The 20,877-nt window shown below is 47.7% G+C and overlaps 1 protein-coding gene across 1 annotated transcript in view; it reads left to right on the top strand.

The window, feature by feature from the left end:
- The window catches only part of dnah1 (dynein, axonemal, heavy chain 1), a 1,119,271-nt gene that overhangs the window by 262,441 nt on the left and 835,953 nt on the right, over positions 1–20,877 (top strand). The window contains exon 16 of the mRNA XM_072472076.1: positions 14,648–14,730. Coding sequence (XP_072328177.1) covers positions 14,648–14,730 — 83 coding nt within the window. The remainder of the gene's footprint in view (positions 1–14,647; positions 14,731–20,877) is intronic.

Raw genomic sequence — 20,877 nt, 5'->3', positions numbered from 1 at the left:
AGGGAGAGCGGGCGGCGTGGACGAGGCTGGAGATGGTGTCCTGTAAAGGAACGAGCCTAAAGGCGCTGGTGACGGCGCTGCTACCACTCTCCCCAAAAAGGTATACCACAAACCCAGTGGTGGCGGCAACCTTAAGGATCTGGGGGCAATGGAGGTGACATAGGGGTGTGACGGGTGCCTCGGTGTGGTCCCCGATCAGGAACAACCATATGTTTGTGCCAGGAAGGATGGACGGAGGGTTCCAGAGCTGGCATCGGGCAGGAATTAGGAGATTGGGAGATTTGTTTATTGCCGGGACGCTTGGGAGCGCTGGAGGAAAAGTATGAGTTGCCCCGGGGAATATCTTTAGATACATGCAAGTGAGGGCGTTTACGAGGCAACAGGTGAGGGAATTTCCGCTGCTCCCGACACACGGGATCCAGGATAGAGTGATTTTGGGGGTATGGGTCGGGGAGGGCAAAGTGTCCGAAATATATCAGGAGATGAGAGAGGAGGGGGAGGCGCTGGTAGAGGAGCTGAAGGGAAAATGGGAAGAAGAGCTGGGGGAGGAGATTGAGGAGGGTCTGTAGGCTGATGCCCTAAGTCGGGTAAATTCCTCGTTCTCGTGTGCCAGGCTTAGCCTGATACAATTCAAGGTTCTACACAGAGCACACATGACGGGAGCGAGGCTGAGCAGGTTCTTCGGGGTGGTGGACAGGTGCGGGAGGTGCTTGGGAAGCCCGGCGAACCACACACACATGTTCTGGTCGTGTCCGGCACTGGATGAGTACTGGAGGGGAGTGGCAAGAGTGATTTCAAAGGTGGTGAAGGTCCGGGCCAAGCCAGGTTGGGGGTTAGCTATATTTGGGGTAGCGGATGAGCCGGGAGTGCAGGAGGCGAAAGAGGCCGATATTCTGGCCTTTGCGTCCCTGGTAGCCCGGCGAAGGATCTTACTCATGTGGAAGGAAGCGAAACCTCCCGGCGTGGAGGCCTGGACAAACGATATGGCAGGGTTCATAAAACTGGAACGGATGAAGTTTGCGTTGAGAGGATCGGTTCAGGGGTTCTCCAGGCGGTGGCAACCGTTCCTTGACTATCTCGCGGAACGTTAAGGGAAAATAGATCGTCAGCAGCAGCAGCCCAGCGGGGGGGGGGGGGGAAGGGGGGGGCGGGGGCAACCTGTTTTGTTCTGGTTGGGGTGGGGGGGGCGGGGGGGGAGCACTATTTTTTGGTTACTTTGTTATGTCACTATTTTATTTAAATTATGTTATTTATTAGTTATTGTGTTATCTTTTTTGTTGATTTGTAAGGTGGAAAAATTGTGTTTGAAAACTTTTATAAAATATATATTTTTTAAAACCCACCTGTTGTACTCTCCATGCCCACTCTGGATTTTTTTTTAACCAAGAGGTGTGCGGGGTGGGGGAAAAGTGGGGGTGCGGCAACCTAGTTGCAAGATCGGGGATGAACATTCCATCGTAGTTTACTAACCCTAGGAAGGAATGCAATTCATAATGTTCTCAGGTGCTCAGGTGTAGTGATTTTCTGGATAGCCTTCACTTTTACCGCGACAGAGTGTAACCCATCCACACAGTAGCCTAGATAAACTATCTCTTTATGTGGTACACACATTTTTCTCTTCATAGACGAACGCCCGTCTCCAAGAAGAGTCTCCAAACACCTCATCTAAATTGCTCAGGTGTTCTTGTTCTGAAGTCCCACTTCTGGAAAATAGCACAAGCTGACGATGTGCCAAATGGCAGCCTGGTATATTCATAAAGGTCCCTATGAGTATTGATAGTGACATATTTCCATGATGCAGGGTCCAACTCGAGCTGTGATGTGCATGCATGACTCATGTCTAATTTCGTGAACGAATGACCAGCAACCAGCTTTGTGTATAAATCTTCAATGTGAGGCATTGGGTATCCATCCAACCTGGAAGCCTTATTTCCTGTCAGCTTGTAGTCACCACAGAGCCTCACTGTCTTGCCCAATTTAAGCATGGGGACCACTGGCGCTGTCCAATTGGCGAATCGTACTGGCCGGTTAATAGCGAGGCCCTATAGTCGGCTTAATTCAGCGTCAACCTTTTCTACTAGCGCATAAGGAACCGGGCGGGCTCTGGAATATTTTGGCTGTGTGTCCAGATCCATCTCCACCTTCATCATGGCTCCCTTAATTTTCCCTAATCCTGGATGGAAAAACTTCCCCAGCATGTCATAGAGGCCTCCTAGATCCCATCTGGAAAATTTGTTGCCAGTTCAGGTGGAGGCTCTGCAACCAGTCACGACCTAACAAGCTGGGACGGTGTAATGTCACCACAATCAGTGGGAGTCTAACCGACTCTTGTCTATAAATCACAGGGGTTATCATGGTCGATGCAAATCTCACCTCCGTTACCTGCAAATTAAATCTCAGATTTTATGCTATCGAATGTCTGCCACACAGTGACAAAAATTGCAGCACGTGTATCGAGTTCCATCTGTAAAGGGTGACCGTTGACTCTCCTAGTGATCCTGATGGGGCCCACTCTGGGTGCCGCAAAGCAATTAAACTGCATACATTCCCCACCTGCAGGCCAATGTGAAAGGTACAGGCCCTGGGCTGGTGCCTCCCTCTTTTTTCAGGGTGTGACTGCTGGCTACTCTGGGATTTGCATTCCCTTTGGTTCCTATGTCCGCACTTCTACTGATTCAGGAAGGTGTCACGCCTGGGTGCCTCGGTCTGAGACCAACGGACCGGGCCCCTTTGGTAATTGGCCCAGGGTGGTGATTCCATCCCAGGGGGTGCTGCTTGCCGGGAGGGGGCGTGCCCAACAGCATTCACCTCCATACCCTTGAGATCTTGCACCCCCTTTTCGGCGCTTTCCCACGATAGCAAAATCTGCACGGCCTATTGCAGATCCAAAGATGGCTCAGCCAATGATTTCCTTTGGGTTGCCATAGTACTGACGCCATAGACAGGGCGGTCTCATAGCATCTCCGAGAGTGAAGTGCCATACTCACAAAACTCGGCTAGTTAGGAACTCGGTCACTGACTCTCCTGGGGTCTTCGTCATCTTAAAATGGTATCCCTGTGCAATGACTGATGGCCTGGGGTTATAATTGGCACCAGCTCTTCAAAATTCTTGGTGGCTGAGGCTGCAGGACACGTCAAGCTTTTTATCACCCCATAAATGTTACCCCACAGGCAGTTAAAAGTAATACCATCTGTCAGTCGTCACCGGTGATAGCATTCGCCCGTAAAAAGTAGTGCATACCTTCAGAGTACTGCTTTCAATACTCAATGCCAGCATCAAAAGTGTCCAACTTCCGAATAATGGCATCTTGGAAAAAGAAATTCCAATCTTAGTCTTGTAGTGCAGAGGAGGTGGTTGTTTGTCCTACAGTTAGCTACGTCGACATTAGCTCCACTTTTATTCTCGTGGCCTGTTTAGTGACTGCAGACGAGGTGAGTGGATAAGAGAAACTAATTTTATTACAAAGTAATGGTGTGTACAATATTCTTCAGATCGCAGTCAGGTCTAATGTGTCGGTACCAAACCTGGCCTTTATATCACAGGTTATTAGAGTCCGATGGGCTTTCCGCCCCTCAGCGGGAGAGCTCGTACTCAATGAGGCTCACTGGCAGGATAATTGCATCAACCCTTAGGTCTTGTGCAGGTTAGAAATGGATTAATTTAAGGCACCAAAATTACATAAACTATATATTTCATGAAGATTCCAGGTATCTTCCTTGCCTCAAATTACATATTTTCATATTTGGCTTTTGTGAACAGTAAAGCTTATTTTGAAGACGTCGGCTTAATTAGATTAATGTAGGCTTCTGTGGCGGCATGTAGAGAGGAAGTCGCACGTTGGGTGGCTCCTGCTCAAGGCTTGTTTATCGGAGTTTTAAAGTCCAGTCTGTAGCGCACAAAGACTCCGTGAGACGAATAGAGTGAAGTCGATGAGGCTTTATTAAGCGTGTCTGTTCCCCAGCAGCCCGATAGTAAACTGGCCTGCGGGGGAAGGCACCGGCTTCTTATACTTCGCCTTCAGGGCGGAGCATGAGGTCAACGGCCAACCAGGACCCGGGATCTGTCAGCCAATGACATTAGGGCTTCCAGTCCCACATGACCCCCAATACATACTATCACACAGTAGGGGCAATTGGTGAATGATTGGGTGTAGGAAGGTATTAAGAAAGCAAAGAATTTCAAAGAGTCAAAGGAAAACAGTCATGAAGAAGGGAGGGAGTGAGGGTTCACTGTCAAGTGCAAGGGCCAACCCGAAAACTGGCAAGGTGGCAGAGGTTGGGCTGCTGGATGGGGCCACACTGCTTACGGCAGAGAAGATGACTGAGATGATGTCCTCGGAGTTGGAGAAGCAGTTTGCGAAACACATGTAGGTGCTGAGAAAGGAGATGGCGGTGGCATTGAAGGGGTTGGTGGAGGAGGTAATTGCTTTGGTGAGAGTGGCTGTGATGAAGACATGGGCCGAGGTGAAGGAGCAGGGCGAAAAGAGGAAGTGAATGGAGGAGGCCTTGTCGCAGCACAGCGATCAGCTCACCTCGATGGGGGATGAGGAGAGTGGTTGAGGCCAATAAGGGGTTGACAGCAAAGTTGGAGGACTTGGAGAACCGCTCAAGGCGGCAAGATTTGAGGATTGTGGACCTGCCTGAGGAGGTGGAGGGCCCGAACCGATGGAGTATTTTGCCAAGATGTTGGCAGAATTGATGGGGGAGGGAGAGGAACCCTCTCGGTATGAACTGGACCAAGCCCATCAGTCACTAAGGCCTACGCCGAAATTGAACGAGCTGCCAAGGGCAATGATAATCTGTTTTCTCTTGAACTGGGTAAAGCAGAAGCGGGAGTGCAGTGGGCTGGTGCTGGGGTTCGCATTTATCAGGACTTGACGGTGGAACTGGCAAGGAGGCCAGCGGCTTTCGGCCGAGTGGAGATGGCATTGTACAACAGTGAGGTGCGGTTTGGAGTGGTGTATCCAGCGAAGCTGAGGGTGACCTACAACTCCAGAGACTTCTATTTGAGACGGTGGAGGCATTTGTGAAGGCAGAAGGTTCGGGGCAGAAGCGAAGAATGGGACTGAAGAGGAGTTAGGAAAGTATATATACGTAGTTTTGACTTATGTTTTTACTTCATGTTTTACTTCAAGATAGGGGCAGCGCGGGAGCACAGTGATTAGCACAGTTGCTTCACAGCTCCAGGGTCCCAGGTTCGATTCCCAGCTTGGGTCACTGTCTGTGTGGAGTCTGCACGTTCTCCCCGTGTCTGAGTGGGTTTCCTCCAGGTGCTCCAGTTTCCTCCCACAGCCCAAAGATGTTAAGGTTAGGTGGATTGGCCATGATAAATTGCCCTTGTTGTCCAAAAACGGTTAGCTGGGGTTACTGGGTTACGGGGATAGGGTGGAGGTGCGGACTTAAGTGGGGTGCTCTTTCCAAGAGCCGGGCAGACTTGAACGGCCGAATGGCCTCCTTCTGCACTGTAAATTCTATGATTCTATGATTCATGCTGTTATGGAGGTTAAGTTTTTTTTATTGTTCTTGTACCGATGTTTTTTTTCTGAGATGTGTATGTTTGATTGTTTTCCTGGGACTGGGTGGAAGGGAAGGCCTGGGCAGGGGTCCCCGCACTAGCAAATTAAAGTCAGCTAGTGAAATTTGATAGCATTGCGAGCCTCACATCAATGGAAAAGTGAGGTGTAGTGGGGAGAGATGCTGCGGACATTGGAGCCTTTCGTGCAGGTTTCGATGTGCCTAGGAGGTGTGAAAAGGGTGAGTGTATCATACATGAAGACAATGCAAGGGTTAATGAAGTGTATGCAGAGAGTCACTAGAGGAAGCTAGTCCTATGAGTATATAAGGGATGACGCTGAGCCTTATGGGACAGAAGAAGGTCAGAAGATGATAGACAAGGTGGGAGCAGTAGGAGGAGATTAGATTAGAGCTGAAGGAGTCAAGATTCAAAGTGTATTGCAGAGTATTTAAGATATTATAGTTATTAGGCAGAGATAGTGTTAGTAAGTGCAGTTTAATTCTTATATGTGTGTTTACTATTTAGAATAAGTGTCAAACTAGCACCGGAGGAGGGACTGTATAGGGAAAGGCAAAGGCTGCATGTGGAATTTGACTTGCTGACCACAGGCACTGCAGAGGCACAATGGAGGAAGGCGCAGGGTGTACAGTATGAATATGGAGAGAAGGCGAGCAGATTGCTGGCACACCAATTGAGGAAAAGGGGAGCAGCGAGGGAAATAGGGGGGGTGAGAGACGAAGATGGAGAGACGGAGCGGGGAGCGGAGAGAGTGAATGAAGTGTTTAAGACATTTTATAAAAAATTGTATGAAGCTCAACCCCCGGATGGGAGGGAGAGAATGATAGAGTTTTTGGATCGGCTGGAAATTCCCAAGGTGGAAGAGCAGGAAAGGATGGGATTGGGAGCACAGATCACGGTAGAAGAAGTGGTGAAAGGAATTAGGAACATGCAGACGGGAAAGGCCCCGGGACCGGACGGATTCCCAGTTGAATTTTACAGAAAATATTTGGACTTGCTCGCCCCGCTACTGACGAGGACCTTTAACGAGGCAAAGGAAAGGGGACAACTGCCCCCGACTATGTCAGAAGCAACGATATCGCTTCTTTTAAAGAAGGAAAAGGACCCGCTACAATGCGGGTCCTACAGACCAATCTCCCTCCTCAATGTAGATGCCAAGGTCTTGGCCAAGGTAATGGCAATGAGAATAGAGGAATGTGTCCCGGGGGTGGTTCATGAGGACCAAACTGGGTTTGTGAAGGGGAGACAGCTGAACACGAACATACGGAGGTTGTTAGGGGTAATGATGATGGCCCCACCAGAGGGTGAAACGGAGATAGTAGTGGCGATGGATGCCGAGAAAGCATTTGATAGAGTGGAGTGGGATTATCTGTGGGAGGTGTTGAGGAGATTTGGGTTCGGAGAGGGGTATGTTAGATGGGTGCAGCTGTTGTATAGGGCCCCAGTGGCGAGTGTGGTCACGAATGGACGGGGATCGGCATATTTTCGGCTCCATAGAGGGACAAGGCAGGGATGTCCTCTGTCCCCATTACTGTTTGCACTGGCGATTGAGCCCCTGGCGATAGCGCTGAGAGGTTCCAAGGGATGGAGGGGAATACTTAGGGGAGGAGAAGAACACCGGGTATCTTTATATGCGGATGATCTGCTACTATATGTGGCGGATCCAGCGGAGGGGATGCCAGAAATAATGCGGATACTTGGGGAGTTTGGGGATTTTTCAGGGTATAAATTGAACATGGGGAAGAGTGAGCTGTTTGTGGTGCATCCAGGGGAGCAGAGTAGAGAAATAGAAGACCTACCGTTGAGGAAGGTAACAAGAGACTTTCGTTACCTGGGGATCCAGATAGCTAAGAATTGGGGCACATTGCACAGGCTAAATTTGACGCGGTTGGTGGAACAGATGGAGGAAGATTTCAAGAGATGGGATATGGTAGCATTGTCAATGGCAGGGAGGGTGCAGGCGGTTAAGATGGTGGTCCTCCCGAGATTCCTCTTTGTGTTTCAGTGTCTCCCGGTGGTGATCACGAAGGCTTTTTTCAAAAGGATAGAAAAGAGTATCATGGGTTTTGTTTGGGCCGGGAAGACTCCGAGAGTGAGGAAGGGATTCTTACAGCGTAGTAGGGATAGGGGGGGGCTGGCACTACCGAGCCTAAGTGAGTATTATTGGGCCGCTAATATTTCAATGGTGAGTAAGTGGATGGGAGAGGAGGAAGGAGCGGCGTGGAAGAGATTAGAGAGGGCGTCCTGTAGGGGGACCAGCCTGCAGGCTATGGTGACAGCCCCATTGCCGTTCTCACCAAGGAACTATACCACAAGTCCGGTGGTGGTAGCTACACTGAAGATTTGGGGACAGTGGAGACGACATAGGGGAAAGACCGGAGCACTGGGGGGGTCCCCGATAAGAAACAACCATAGGTTTGCCCCGGGGGGAATGGATGGGGGATATGGAATGTGGCAAAGAGTAGGTATAACGCAATTGAAAGATCTATTTGTGGATGGGAAGTTTGCGAGTCTGGGAGCGCTGACCGAGAAATATGGGTTGCCCCAAGGGAATGCATTCAGGTACATGCAATTGAGGGCTTTTGCGAGGCAACAGGTGAGGGAATTCCCGCAGCTCCCGACACAAGAGGTGCAGGACAGAGTCATCTCAAAGAAATGGGTGGGGGACGGTAAGGTGTCGGATATATATAGGGAAATGAGAGACGAAGGGGAGACTATGATGGACGAACTAAAAGGGAAATGGGAGGAAGAGCTAGGGGAGGAGATTGAGGAGGGGATGTGGGCAGATGCCCTAAACAGGGTAAACTCATCGTCCTCGTGCGCCAGGCTAAGCCTGATTCAGTTTAAGGTATTACACAGGGCACATATGACTGGAACACGGCTCAGTAAATTTTTTGGGGTGGAGGATAGGTGTGCGAGGTGCTCGAGAAGCCCAGCGAATCATACCCATATGTTTTGGTCATGCCCGGCACTACAGGGGTTTTGGATGGGGGTGACAAAGGTGCTTTCGAAAGTAGTAGGAGTCCGGGTCGAACCAAGCTGGGGGTTGGCTATATTTGGGGTTGCACGAGAGCCGGGAGTGCAGGAGGCGAAAGAGGCCGATGTTTTGGCCTTTGCGTCCCTAGTAGCCCGGCGCAGAATATTGCTAATGTGGAGAGAAGCCAAGCCCCCGGGGGTGGAGACCTGGATAAATGATATGGCGGGGTTCATAAAGTTAGAGCGGATTAAGTTCGTCCTAAGGGGGTCGGCTCAAGGGTTTACTAGGCGGTGGCAACCGTTCGTCGAATATCTTGCGGAAAGATAGATAGGGGAGAACAAAGAAGGCAGCAGCAGCGGCCCAGGACTGGGGGGGGGGGGGGGGGGGGGGGAGGGATGGGGGGGGGGATGGGGGGGGGGCCTGAGACAAGGCAGTTGCCAATTAGGGCTAGTTTTTATTTTTTGTTATTTAATATTTATTTATTTGTTGTTGTTTTTGTTTAAATTTAAAAAGGTCATTATTATCTGTATTGTTACAATGTTGTGTAAAGGATGCACAATGTACTGTGTTGGTTGACCAAAAATTTTCAATAAAATATTATTTAAAAAAAAAAAGAATAAGTGTCAAACTCAAATTTAGTAGTGTTAATAAAATTAGTTCAGTTCTTTAAAAGTGCTTTGTGTGACTTTGCGATTACTACGCCTTCCATCCTGGAAATCCCTCACAAAGATCACCACAGGAGGGAGTGGATCTATACTGGGTGAGGGTTTTTCAAGAGGAAGTGTAGGGGAGGATTCTGGGAGAGAGGGATGGGGTTCGATGTTAACAATGGTTAGGGGTGGGTCAGGCTCAGTTGGCAGGGACCGGTGTTATGAAGATGGTGGATAGGAAGGGAGGGGGAGAAGGGACGAGACCCCCTATTAGGATAGTTACTTGGAACGTGAGGGGGTTGAGAAGCCCAGTGAAGAGGTCGAGGATGTTTGTGCACCTTTAGAGTTTGAAGGCTGATGTGGCGATGCTGCAGGAGACTCACTTGAGGGTGAAGGATTAGGTGAGGCTTAGGAAGGGCTGGGTTAGTCGGGTGTTTCACTTGGGTTTTGATGGCGGGCGCAGTCCTGGTTAGTAAATGAGTGCGATTCCAACTAGAGAAAGTGGTGGCGGATCAGGGAGGTAGGTATGTGATAGTGACAGGGGCATTGGAGGGGAGGTTGGTGGCATTGGTAAGCGTGTATGGTCCCAACTGGGATGATGCAAGGTTTGTAAAGAAGGTGTGTGGGCCCATCCCAGACTTGGATTCACATGAATTGATAGTGGGTGGACACTGGAACTTGGTGCAGAAGCCAAGGTTGGACAGGTCGTGGCCGCAGTCGCATGCCCAGTCGGGGTGGGAAGGTGCTGGCTGGACTTATGGAGGGAATGGGAGGAGTGGAACCTTGGGAGATTTTTGCACCAGGGGGAGTGGGAGTATTTGTTTTTCTCTTCAGTTCGTAAGGTCTATTCGCGGATATATTTTTTTGTGGTGGGGAAGACGCTGTTGGCTGGGGTCAAGGAGTCGCAATATTCGGCAATTGCGATATTGGATCATAGAATTTACAGTGCAGAAGGAGGCCATTCGGCCCATCGAGTCTGCACCGGCTCTTGGAAAGAGCACCACACCCAAGGTCAACACCTCCACCCTATCCCCATAACCCAGTAACCCCACCCAACACCAAGGGCAATTTTGGACACTAAGGGCAATTGATCATGGCCAGTCCACCTAGCCTGCACATCTTTGGACTGTGGGAGGAAACCGGAGCACCCGGAGGAAACCCACGCACACACGGGGAGGATGTGCAGACTCCACACAGACAGTGACCCAAGCCGGAATCGAACCTAGGACCCTGGAGCTGTGAAGCGATTGTGCTATCCACAACGCTACCGTGCTGCCCCTAATTGGATCATGTGGTGCATTGGGTGGACATGGTGTTGCAGAAGGGGGCAGTGCAGAGTCCGGGGTGGGGATTAGATATGGGGCTGTTGGGGACCGAGGGTTTTGCAAAAAGGCTGGGAAATTACTAAATTCATAGAATAAACTTTGTTTTCGATTTTAAAAACAATTATCTTCCAACCTCCTGGATTTTAAAACAAAATCAAACACAGAGTTTATTCTACGAATTTAGTTAACATTTTATAAACACACACAGTAAGCATTTGTATCAACTGCCAACATAAATACCCCACACAGCTACAGTACTCTATGTATAACCCTTAATAAATTCTCCCTTTAGCTGTTCCAATTTAATAACAAAATCCCAAAAACCAGAGAACCCTTTTCAAAGGTGTGGCCCAGCACATCGCACTCAAGGCCTGGTATGGATGCTCCTGTTTCCTTTCCAGAACAGCGGATTTGAATTTCTTCCAGAAAACAGTTATTTCTTTTCAAGTTATCAAGCAGTCTCGAAACAGCTTTTAAAATGCAATTGAGAAAAATCCTTCTTTCAACCTGTGCAGAACAAAACCAGTTCAAACTCAAAGCGAAAGTAAAACCAACTCCCAGAGCCACAGCCCAGCTCCACCCACACAATTTCATCACTGAAGCCATGTGATAAGACAAAAACATTTCTTAAAGGGACATTCCCATGTCACTGGGCAGCGAATGCTGAGAAGGTGAAGAGCTGGGTTAGATGGGGGGAAGCCCAGTGGGTTAGAATGGAGGGGAACCTGTGCAGGGGATCGGGGTTGAGAGCGTTGGCAACATCGCCACTCCGCGATGGCCTCGTGGAAATATTTTGGGAGTCCAGTGGTGGTGGCGACGTTGAGGATCTGGAGGCAGTTGCACTTGCACTTTAGGTTGTGGGCGGGGTCAATGGAAATGCCGATTCGCGGGAATCATAGATTTGAGCCAGGGAAGTGGGATTGGAGTTTTCAGGGAAATGGGAGGAGAGGGGAGTTAGGGTATTAAAGGGTTTGTTTCTGAGGGGCCGGATTACGAGGCTGGAGGAGCTGAGGGACAAATATGGGCTGGGCAGGGGGAGATGTTTAGATATATGTAGGTCCGAGATTTCGCGAGGAAGGAGATACAGAGTTTTCCGATGGCGTCGACCCCCACACTGTTGGAAGAGGTACTGACGACAGGGGGAATGGGTAAGGGGATGTTGTCGGCGATTTTTGGGGTGATTTGGGGGGAAGATAAGGTATTGCTGGTGGGGATTAAGGTGAAGTGGGAGTAAGAGTTGGGGGAGGGCATGGAGGAAGGGTTGTGGTGTGAGGTGCTCCGGAGGGTGAATGCCTCAACTTTGTGCGTGAGGTTGGGGCTGATACAGTTGAAAGTGGTGTATGGGGCACACCTCAAAGGCGAGGTTGAGCCGACACTTTGAGAGGGTGGAGGATGTTTTATGAACGCTGTGGGGGGGGTGACAATCACGTTCACATGTTTTGGACCTGTCCAATGCTGGAGAGGTATTGGACGGAGGTCTTCAGGGTAATCTCGAAGATGGTGCATATGAAACTCGAACCAGGTCCTCTAGAAGCAATATTCGAGGTGTCAGATCCGCCGGGGTTGGAAGCGGGTGCGGGGGCAGATATCTTAGCCTTCGCCTCGCTGATCGCCCGAAAGCGGGTCCTGATGGGGTGGAGGTCAGCTTCTCCGCCCTGTGCCTTGGCGTGGTGGGGGGACCTGCTAGGATTCTTAATGCTCGAAAAAGTGAACGCTCGAAAAAGTGAAGTCCGAGTTGAGGGGAAGGATGGAAGAGTTCTACAACTCATGGGCTTTGTTTATCAAGCATTTTCAAGAATTGGATGGCATGGAACATTAGGAGGGGGTTGAGGATGTATAAGTTGTTGATGATTATGTAGGCATTAAAGGTGGGTTCCTGATTCTGATTCTTTTGTGTTTTGCATTTAAAATTTGGGGCTGTTTGGGTGTGGGTGGGATAAAGGGATTGCTGGCCAGGGGATTGCCATTCTATTTGTTATTGTTGGTGGGTGTAAATTTGCTGAAAGTGTGAAAAAGGAGGAGAATAAAAATATTTTCAAAAAATAATTAGATTAATGTTTTTTTCCAAGTGTGTCAATTGTGGTCATTTGTAGCAAACCTCAGCTAAATTTGGACTCTTCATCCCTGGTGCAAATCCCTGTAGATCGCTACCTCAGCGAGGTAGATGAAAGCTTGTCCCACTCTGCCTGGAATAGCTATGTGAAAGCTATGCATTGAATGAATGTCTTATCTCAAAGCAGATCACGATTACTTCTTGAATTACAGTGACTGTTATTGGCAAATAATAACTAACTAAAATCAACTGAGAGGACAGAATGGGTTGTTAGTGGTGTTGCTTGAGAGAAAAATGTTGATTACGAGAATTCCCCTGTGCTTTTTCAAAAGCAAGACTGGCACAAGATAACATCCAGCTGAGAAGGTGTCATCAGCGACAGCCCTGTTCCAAAATACAGCAGTACTACATGGAAGTATAAGCCTAGTTGTCAAATACTGGAGTGAGGCTTCAACCAAAGACTTTCTGATTCAGTTGCATGTTAACCTTAATAGTAATCCATGATAGCTATTATAGTTGTCTGCTTGCAGTTAGTAGTATTACACAGGAGTTGATTGTGAATTAATTGCTGCTTTAATCACATTAATGATTATGGTTTACTAATAGTTGCACTACTGTGATTCAGGCAAGGCAGACAGAAGGCAGCACAAGTTCCAGGAAGGCTGGTTTTGTGAGGGCCAGAAGGAATCCAGCACGAGTTTCAAGGATACAAAGAAATAATATTTATTTACAATAACATATATACACACACCAGCCACAACCTCACTTGCTTCTTATTCCTTCCTGCTGGTTCCAAACTGGCCAGCTTTATTTATACAGGGAGTCTGCTAATGATTTCTCCGCCCCCCTCATTGGGGAAGGTCATACTCCCACAGGATTGTGGGATTGTCATTAGTCCCCAGCCAATGGTAAGCAGGCAGGTTATAACAGCTGGCAGTGAGGCAACTTCAAGATCCAGGCCCAGCAAAGCAATGTGCTTCTGCCTGTCCCATCTCTGATTTCCTCTGCACTTTGCTTTCCAGGGTTCAGGAGCTCACATGAGCACAATTGATCAAGTATGCATATGCACTCCATAATTGGGCGTGCCTGTGCGGAAGTGCTGATACATATCGCAAGTTATTGCTGCACTCAATTTTAAGAAGTTTTAAGGTGGCACGGTGGCACAGTGGTTAGCATTGTAGCCTCACAGCACTCAGGACGCAGGTTCAATAACAGCCCCAGTCACTGTCCATGTGGAGTTTTCACATTCTCCCGGTGTCTGCATAGGTCTCACCCCCAAAACCCAAAGATGTGCAGGGCAGTTGGATTGGCCACGCTAAATTGCACCTTAATTGGGGGAAATATATATTTTTAATTTACGATGTCTTTGGCTACAAAACTGTCAATCAAAATAGAATTATCTTCCACAATTCTAATTTCTTCACTAACTCCACAAACTAATGATGCTTGGCTGGGAGACATGATCCTCAGTCTGATGAGACAGAATGCACAATTGATAACAGATGATTTTTAAAACATTTTTTATAAAGCATTTTCAGATGTAGTATTATAGTTTTTGTAAAATGCTGTTAGAGATAACTTTTAGCCACAAACTAGTGGTCAATCTATGTTGTGTTACAATCTCCATAGTGACTGATAACTTAAAAAAAATAATTCTAACTTCTAGCTTCTAACTAGTAGCTGAAAGGATAACATAAACACAATTTTTCATGTTTACACAGGCCATGGTGAGCTATAGAATGAAGTGTTAGCAGGCTAACCACAGAGGTGTACGTAGTCCAACCTGATCCCATGTTCCACAGCATACAGGGCTGTATGACAATCAGAAGCAGCAACCCTGTCTAATTATTCTCTGTCTATCTTATGAACACAAAAATAATTGTTACCTGCTAATGTCCTGGCTGAGAAGAACAGTTCAGCACAAGCCAAGGATACTCAGTTCATATGCCTCAATAATACACCTTTAAGTGCTTCTATTCCCTGATCCAGTGGGGATTAGCTTCATAGGTTAATTTAAGAAAAGGACTCACTGTTGCACTGTTGAATAAGTCTCAAAAAGGAATAGCACTTCAGGATTATTTTAATTGTTATTTATTGTTCCCATTGCAGGAAGTAACAAGCAAAATCCTAGTTGATTATGATATCTTTGATGAATTCTACTACAATCTTTCTGATGATGATTTTGAAGCTAAGTAAGTACTATAAGTTTAATGATAATATGAACCTTGAATTGCTGATAAAAATATATAAGAGGTTACAACAGGCACCTGCTGAGGGTGATACTCCAATAACTTGTGCTATGAAGTGGTATGACAGGTTTTGATTTGGATTTGTTTATTGTCAGGTATACCGAGGTACAGTGAAACATATTTTTCTGCGAACAGCTCAAACAGATCATTTAGTACATGAAAAGAAAGGAAAATAAAAATAAAATACATAATAGGGCAAACCACATGCCATTACCCACATGATTCAGTGGGGAATCTAGTCATTCTTCTTTCTGACTGACTCAACAGCAGCAATATTGTAGGAGTGAGAAGAGGTCATTAGCCCACCCTCTGAGCCTATGGCGAAAGACAACCCGATGAAGAGAAAAAATTAAATTACTCAACCAGGGTGGTTTGTGGGGAAATAATTGTTATGTTTTGAAGTATTACAGTCCCGGACCAGACTCCAGTTGCTAGGATACCGGATAGCAACCTCGATATTTGATGGTGACTTCATTGTCGTGTTAATGTAAGCCTACTTGTGACAATAAAGATTATTAAATTAATTATTTCATTTAATTTGTAAGACTGTGAGGAAAGGGTACTTCACTCCAGGAGTGACTCCATGCATAAATAGGGATATGGTATATTAAAATAAACTTTATTATTACCACAGTACTAACCTGGCTTTAAAATCAACAAGAAAATAGCTTACAATTACTAGTTAAACAATGCTTAACAGAAAATATTTTAACTTCTAACTGATAGCATTTTATCTCCAATCAAGCAAAAACCATCTCAGGTGAAACCCCCGCTTTTCAATACAGTTAGCAAACCCAGGAATACTTGCTTTATAGCGATGTCTTGGATAAATGTTTTGAGAGATAGTGATTCTTCAGGAACCAGCTTGCAGATTCTTGCTTGTCTCAAACTACTGATTAACTTCCCAGCATTTGGCAAAAAATCTTCTGTTCTGTTCAAAGTCAAATCTTTAACTCACTGTTTTCAAAAGCTGCTCATTTGTTCACAGACAAATCAAAATTTAACTCAACACCAGACTGCTTTAAGGTCCTGGCTTCTCCCATTAACCACATCATCTCTATCCCACTAACTCAGTTATGACCATCTGACTAAGGCTAAACACAATGGGCTGGATTCTCTGCTGTCAGGATTTCCCCGGCAGCCCGGGGATTTCCCGACGGCGTGGGTCTGCCCACAATGGGAAACCCCTTTGGCTGGCTGGCGAGACAGAGAATCCCAGGGGCGTGCTGCACCAGAAACCTGGTGCGGCGGGACGGAGAATTCCGCCCAGACTCTCTAATTATCTACTCCCCAGGAAACCTGGGCGCGATTCTCTGACCCCCCCCCGCTGGGCCAGAGAATCAGCGGGGGGCCGCGCGAATCATGCCACGACGCTGGAACACCATTCTCCCACCCGTGAAAAAACGGACGGGCGCGCATGCGCCGACCGCACGGAGAATCACTGCAAACAGCCGTAGCGGCGATCCTCCGGCGGCGCCGCGATTCTCCGGTCAGATGGGCCGAGCGGCCGTCCGAAAAGATCTGTGTCCCGCCGGCGCCATTCTAACATTCTCTGGGCCAGCGGGACCTCGGGGTTGAAGGGTCCGGAAGCAGCCTGTCGGGGGGGGTCCAACCCCAGGGAGGGCCTCCGTAGTGGCCTGGTCCGCGATCAGGGCCCATCGATTGGCAGGCCAGCCTCTCTGTTGGGGGGCCTCCTTCCCTCCACGCCGGCTCCTGGAACCCTGTGCCATTTGGCGTCGGGGCCAGCGCGGGAAAGAAGGCCACTGCGCATGTGCTAGTTGACGCCCGCCCAACTGCGCATGCGGCTCCCAGTCGACGCCAGGACCGGCAGCTGGAGCAGCGTGGGCCGCTCCAACGCCGTGCTGGCCCCCCCAGGACCCGAGAATCTGATCTCAGAACCAGCGTCGGAGTGAAGTACTCTTGTTTTCGCACCGGCTCTCCGGCGCCGGACCAGAGAATCGCAGCCCCTTTAGATAAACAAATCCCATTTAGCCCTATTCAGGTAACCTAGATACATGGTTGGAATTCATTATGATCTTACTTTTATGATGCTTTGATTTCACCTCTGGCAGCCAATATGCCTGTCTTTTAAACCAGAACTTTTAATAGCATTACTGCAGCAGTCAGATACGCACTAACCGAGGCTTTTAATTATTCCTGCACCAAATACATAAAATACAAAATATACTTGAAATTTCTGCATTCATCACAAAAGGCAACAAACCTTACATGGTGGAAATTTCTTTTTTGTATATGTTTCACACAAGAGACATGTAATCTGACAGCTGCCAGCATTGGAAAGCATATTGGGTACATCGAAGGTCAAATTCCACAAGGAAAATTCCAGATCAGATTATGAAGAGAAGAAAAGTATGCTCGTCTTTGCTGGGCCAAAATGAAGGCGGGTCATCAGTATGGAGCAGCTGAAGGTGGGAAACAATGGAAGAAAAGCAATTTGCACTGTTGAAGAAAAGCAATTTGCACTGTTGAACTGTACATCCTGATGGATATACCAGCTATACAGACAGCATCTATTATGCGCCTTTCCAAACAGCGCACAATCTTACATTCCTACAAAAATCAGGAAATCACTTTTAGTTATTACTTCAAAGTCATGGTGAGAAGGCGAAGTTAGGGCTGCAATCACAGATAAAGGGCCACAAGGGTAGGATTTTAATTGTGTGATAAGCATTCAGCTGGATTTCGTGGCCTAGAATTTCGTCATGTTTCAGATAGTGTCAGTGCTTAGAGAAGTGAGAAATGGGTTAAACATTCACAGTGACAAATCTCTGCCTGTATGAAGCTCTGAGGAAATCATTCTCACTATGGCCAGGTAACAGTTTCCTGGGAAACACTGCCCAGCGCTGGTAATTCATATATAAATGGAGCTACAAAGTCAGGCATTGGGTTTTCCCCCTTGCTGTTAATGGTCTGACTCCTAAATTGAGTACAAAAGAGGCATTTGAGTTGCTCGGCAGCTGAAGAAGATGGAATTGGAGATACGTACCACCCTCTGAGAATTCTGTGATGGGGTCTTATATTCTATGTTGTTGTCGAATTCTTAGGCATTTATCAAATCTTAAAATGAGAGATGGGTTTAGTTTTGTTGCAGGTGCTCTTTTTTTCTCGTAATATATTCGCCACAAGAAACAATGGTATTTCTCTTTGTAATTCCCTTTTACCCCTGCCATGAAGAGAAAAAGAGGAACACAAATATATTTAACCCCCTCAGGACATACCATGCATAAAGACCAGCTTCATTTTCATAAATATATGAGAAGACTGTACTTCCATTGTGAAGCAATAACTAAACTATGTTACCCAGTCTCCCGAGATGTGGAGCACACACCTTGCAGAGACATTCATGCTGCCTCTTCCAAAATCAGAGTGTTACTCAAACTGTATGCTTTTGTTTTCTTTCGGACATCAATAGGGATATTTCCAACATTAAGCGATTAGCTACCACTAAATACATAAAGCAAGTAATCAATGCATTGTTTATGTGTAGACGGTTCATGAGCAATCCCATGGGCATAGCTCAACAACATCAGAATGACAGCCGCGGCATCATCCATGGTATCCATATCAGAGTCTGATGTCCTCACCAGTGGTGTCGGAGGGGCGTGAATAGCTTGTCGGGACGGACTCTCCACGGTCCTTGGTATGCTGGTCTGAGTCAGCACCAGGGGAGGAAACAAATCTGAGGCCCGCACCTGGTCCAGGTGCTTTTTTACGACGTGTCCTACCACACGTATTTGATACGACACAGGTCCTGTCTTGGCCTTGACCGTTCCTGTTACCCGTGTGGGGCCATTCGCATAATTTCTGACCCATACCTTTTCGCCCGGTTGAACAACCTTTCTCGCGGAGTGTTGTCGTGGCCCCTGCATTGGGCCTCTTGGTGTTTTTCTACTCTTCCTCCTAAATTTGGGAATAGTAGGCTCAGCCTGGTTCGGAGTCGTCTGCCCATGAGTAGCTCCGCTGTGCTATTCACCTTGTGGTGTGTGGGGTTGTCCTATAGTCGGATAGCCAGCGCAATAGTTTAGTATCTACTGATGCTGCTGACTGTTTTTTCGACCCGACTTTTAGGGTCTGGACGGCTCTCTCTGCCAAACCATTTGGTGCTGTCCTTATGTGCCGAATGCAGTTTGACTTCATGAATTTTGTGAACGACTGGCTGATGAAAACCGATCTATTGTCTGAAACAAACTTCTCCGGGATACCAAATGTTGCTTTTGTATTTGCTGAGTTCATTTTGTAGACATCCAGCCATTTGGAATGGGCATCTACTATCATAAAAACCTTTGAACAGATAAACAGGCCTGCCTGCAAAATCGACATGGTCTGCCCCATGGCTGCAGCGGGGCTGTCGGTGGTACCTTCTGCCCTTGTTGGCATCTTGGCACCAACCTACCAATGCCACTATGTCTGTGTCCAGATCCAGCCACCAGACATAGCTCCTGGCCATCATCTTCATTTTTGAGCCTCCAGGGTGCCCATGATGTAGTTCGGTTAGTATGGCTCAACGGCCTTGACTTGGAACTATTACTCGTGCTCCCCATAGCAGTATCCCGTCTTTCACAGTGATCTGCTCTCTTCTGCTCCAGTAGGGGTGGAATTCCGCCTGGACTGGCCTTTCCATCTCCCCTGTTAGCACTATGTGTTGATTATTGCTAAAACTGGATCCCTTTGTGTCCACAAACAAATGTTATGTGTGGCCACCGTCAGAGTGGCCAGGAAATGTAGTGTCATCACCGTTTCTTCTATTCTAGGTACCAATTGTGGGGTGTCCGGTAATGGCAGCCTGCTTAGTGCGTTGGCTTCCCGGCTGGTGCTCCAGTTGATATTGGTACGCTGCCAGTAGTAGGGCCAAGCGTTGGATCCAGGCCAAAGCTATCGATGGCACCGAGTAATGGCTTGTACTCTGTGATTATCGTGAATTTTCACCCATACAAGTACTGGTAAAATGTCTTGACCGCGAAGATCACAGCCAGTCCTTTTTCAATTTGGGTGTACTTTCGCTCTGCTGTTGCTAAAGTCCTGGAGGCAAGCGCTATGGCCGTTCCTGTCCGTTTTGCCCTCTGTGCCAGAACTGGCCCTTCGCCATATGGAGATGTGTTGCAAGTGAGCACCAACTTTCCTGGAGTAATAGTGTGCCAAGCCGTTTTTTGAGGAGAGCTGTTGTTTGGTCTTCTTGAAAGTCCTGTCTTGATGGGCAGACCATTCCCAGGCTTGCCCCTTTTTTAGTAATTGGGTTTGGGGGTCCTAGATGGAAGCCCTGTTCTGTATGAACTTTACGTGGTTACTCACCAGTACTAAAAAAGATCTTAACTCTTGGATTGTGGTGGGGGCCAGGACATCTTTTATTGCCCTCAGCCGATCCTCCAAAGGGTGTAGCCCTAACTTGTGAACCTTGCACCCCAGATAAGTTACTTGAGGTGCTAGAAAAACACATTTGTCCCTCTTTAGGCGCATGTCTGCTGCTGAAAACCTCCTAAGGACTTCCTCCAGGTTTTGCAGGTGTTCTTCCCTTGTTTTTCCCGTATTGAGGACGTTGTCCAGGTACATGGCGACCTGTGGTAACCCTCGTAATATACTCTCCATTGTCCTCTGGAATATTGCACAGGCTGATGGTACCCCGAAGGGTACCTTGTGCCCTTCAGGGTGTTTACCGTTGAGAATTTTTGTGTGATTCTTCGTCCAGCTTCAGCTGCCGATATGCGAGCCTCATGTCCAGCTTTGAGAATAAGAGTCCTCCTGTCAGTTTTGCATATAAATCCTCAATCCGGGGAATTGGGCATTTGTCCAGTTGTGAGTAGCGATTAATTGTCTGTCTGAAGTCTCACTAAGGTGGACCGAGCCGTCCGGCTTAAGAATAGGCACCACGGGTGCCGCCCATTCTGCAATCTGGACCGGTTTTATTATTCCTTCATGCTCCAATCTCTTGATTTCAGTATCGACTTTCTCCCTTAACGCGAAAGGTACCAGTCGGGCCTTGTAGAATTTTGGGACTGCCTCTGGATCTATGTGTAATGTCGCCTTTGCTCCCTTTATTGTCCTGAGCCCTTCTCGGAAAACCTCTGGGTATCT

Source organism: Scyliorhinus torazame, chromosome 13, assembly GCF_047496885.1.
Source record: "Scyliorhinus torazame isolate Kashiwa2021f chromosome 13, sScyTor2.1, whole genome shotgun sequence".
Lineage (NCBI taxonomy): Eukaryota > Metazoa > Chordata > Chondrichthyes > Carcharhiniformes > Scyliorhinidae > Scyliorhinus > Scyliorhinus torazame.
The sequence above is the reverse complement of the archived record's forward strand: the minus strand, read 5'-3'. Positions and strand labels throughout refer to the sequence as shown.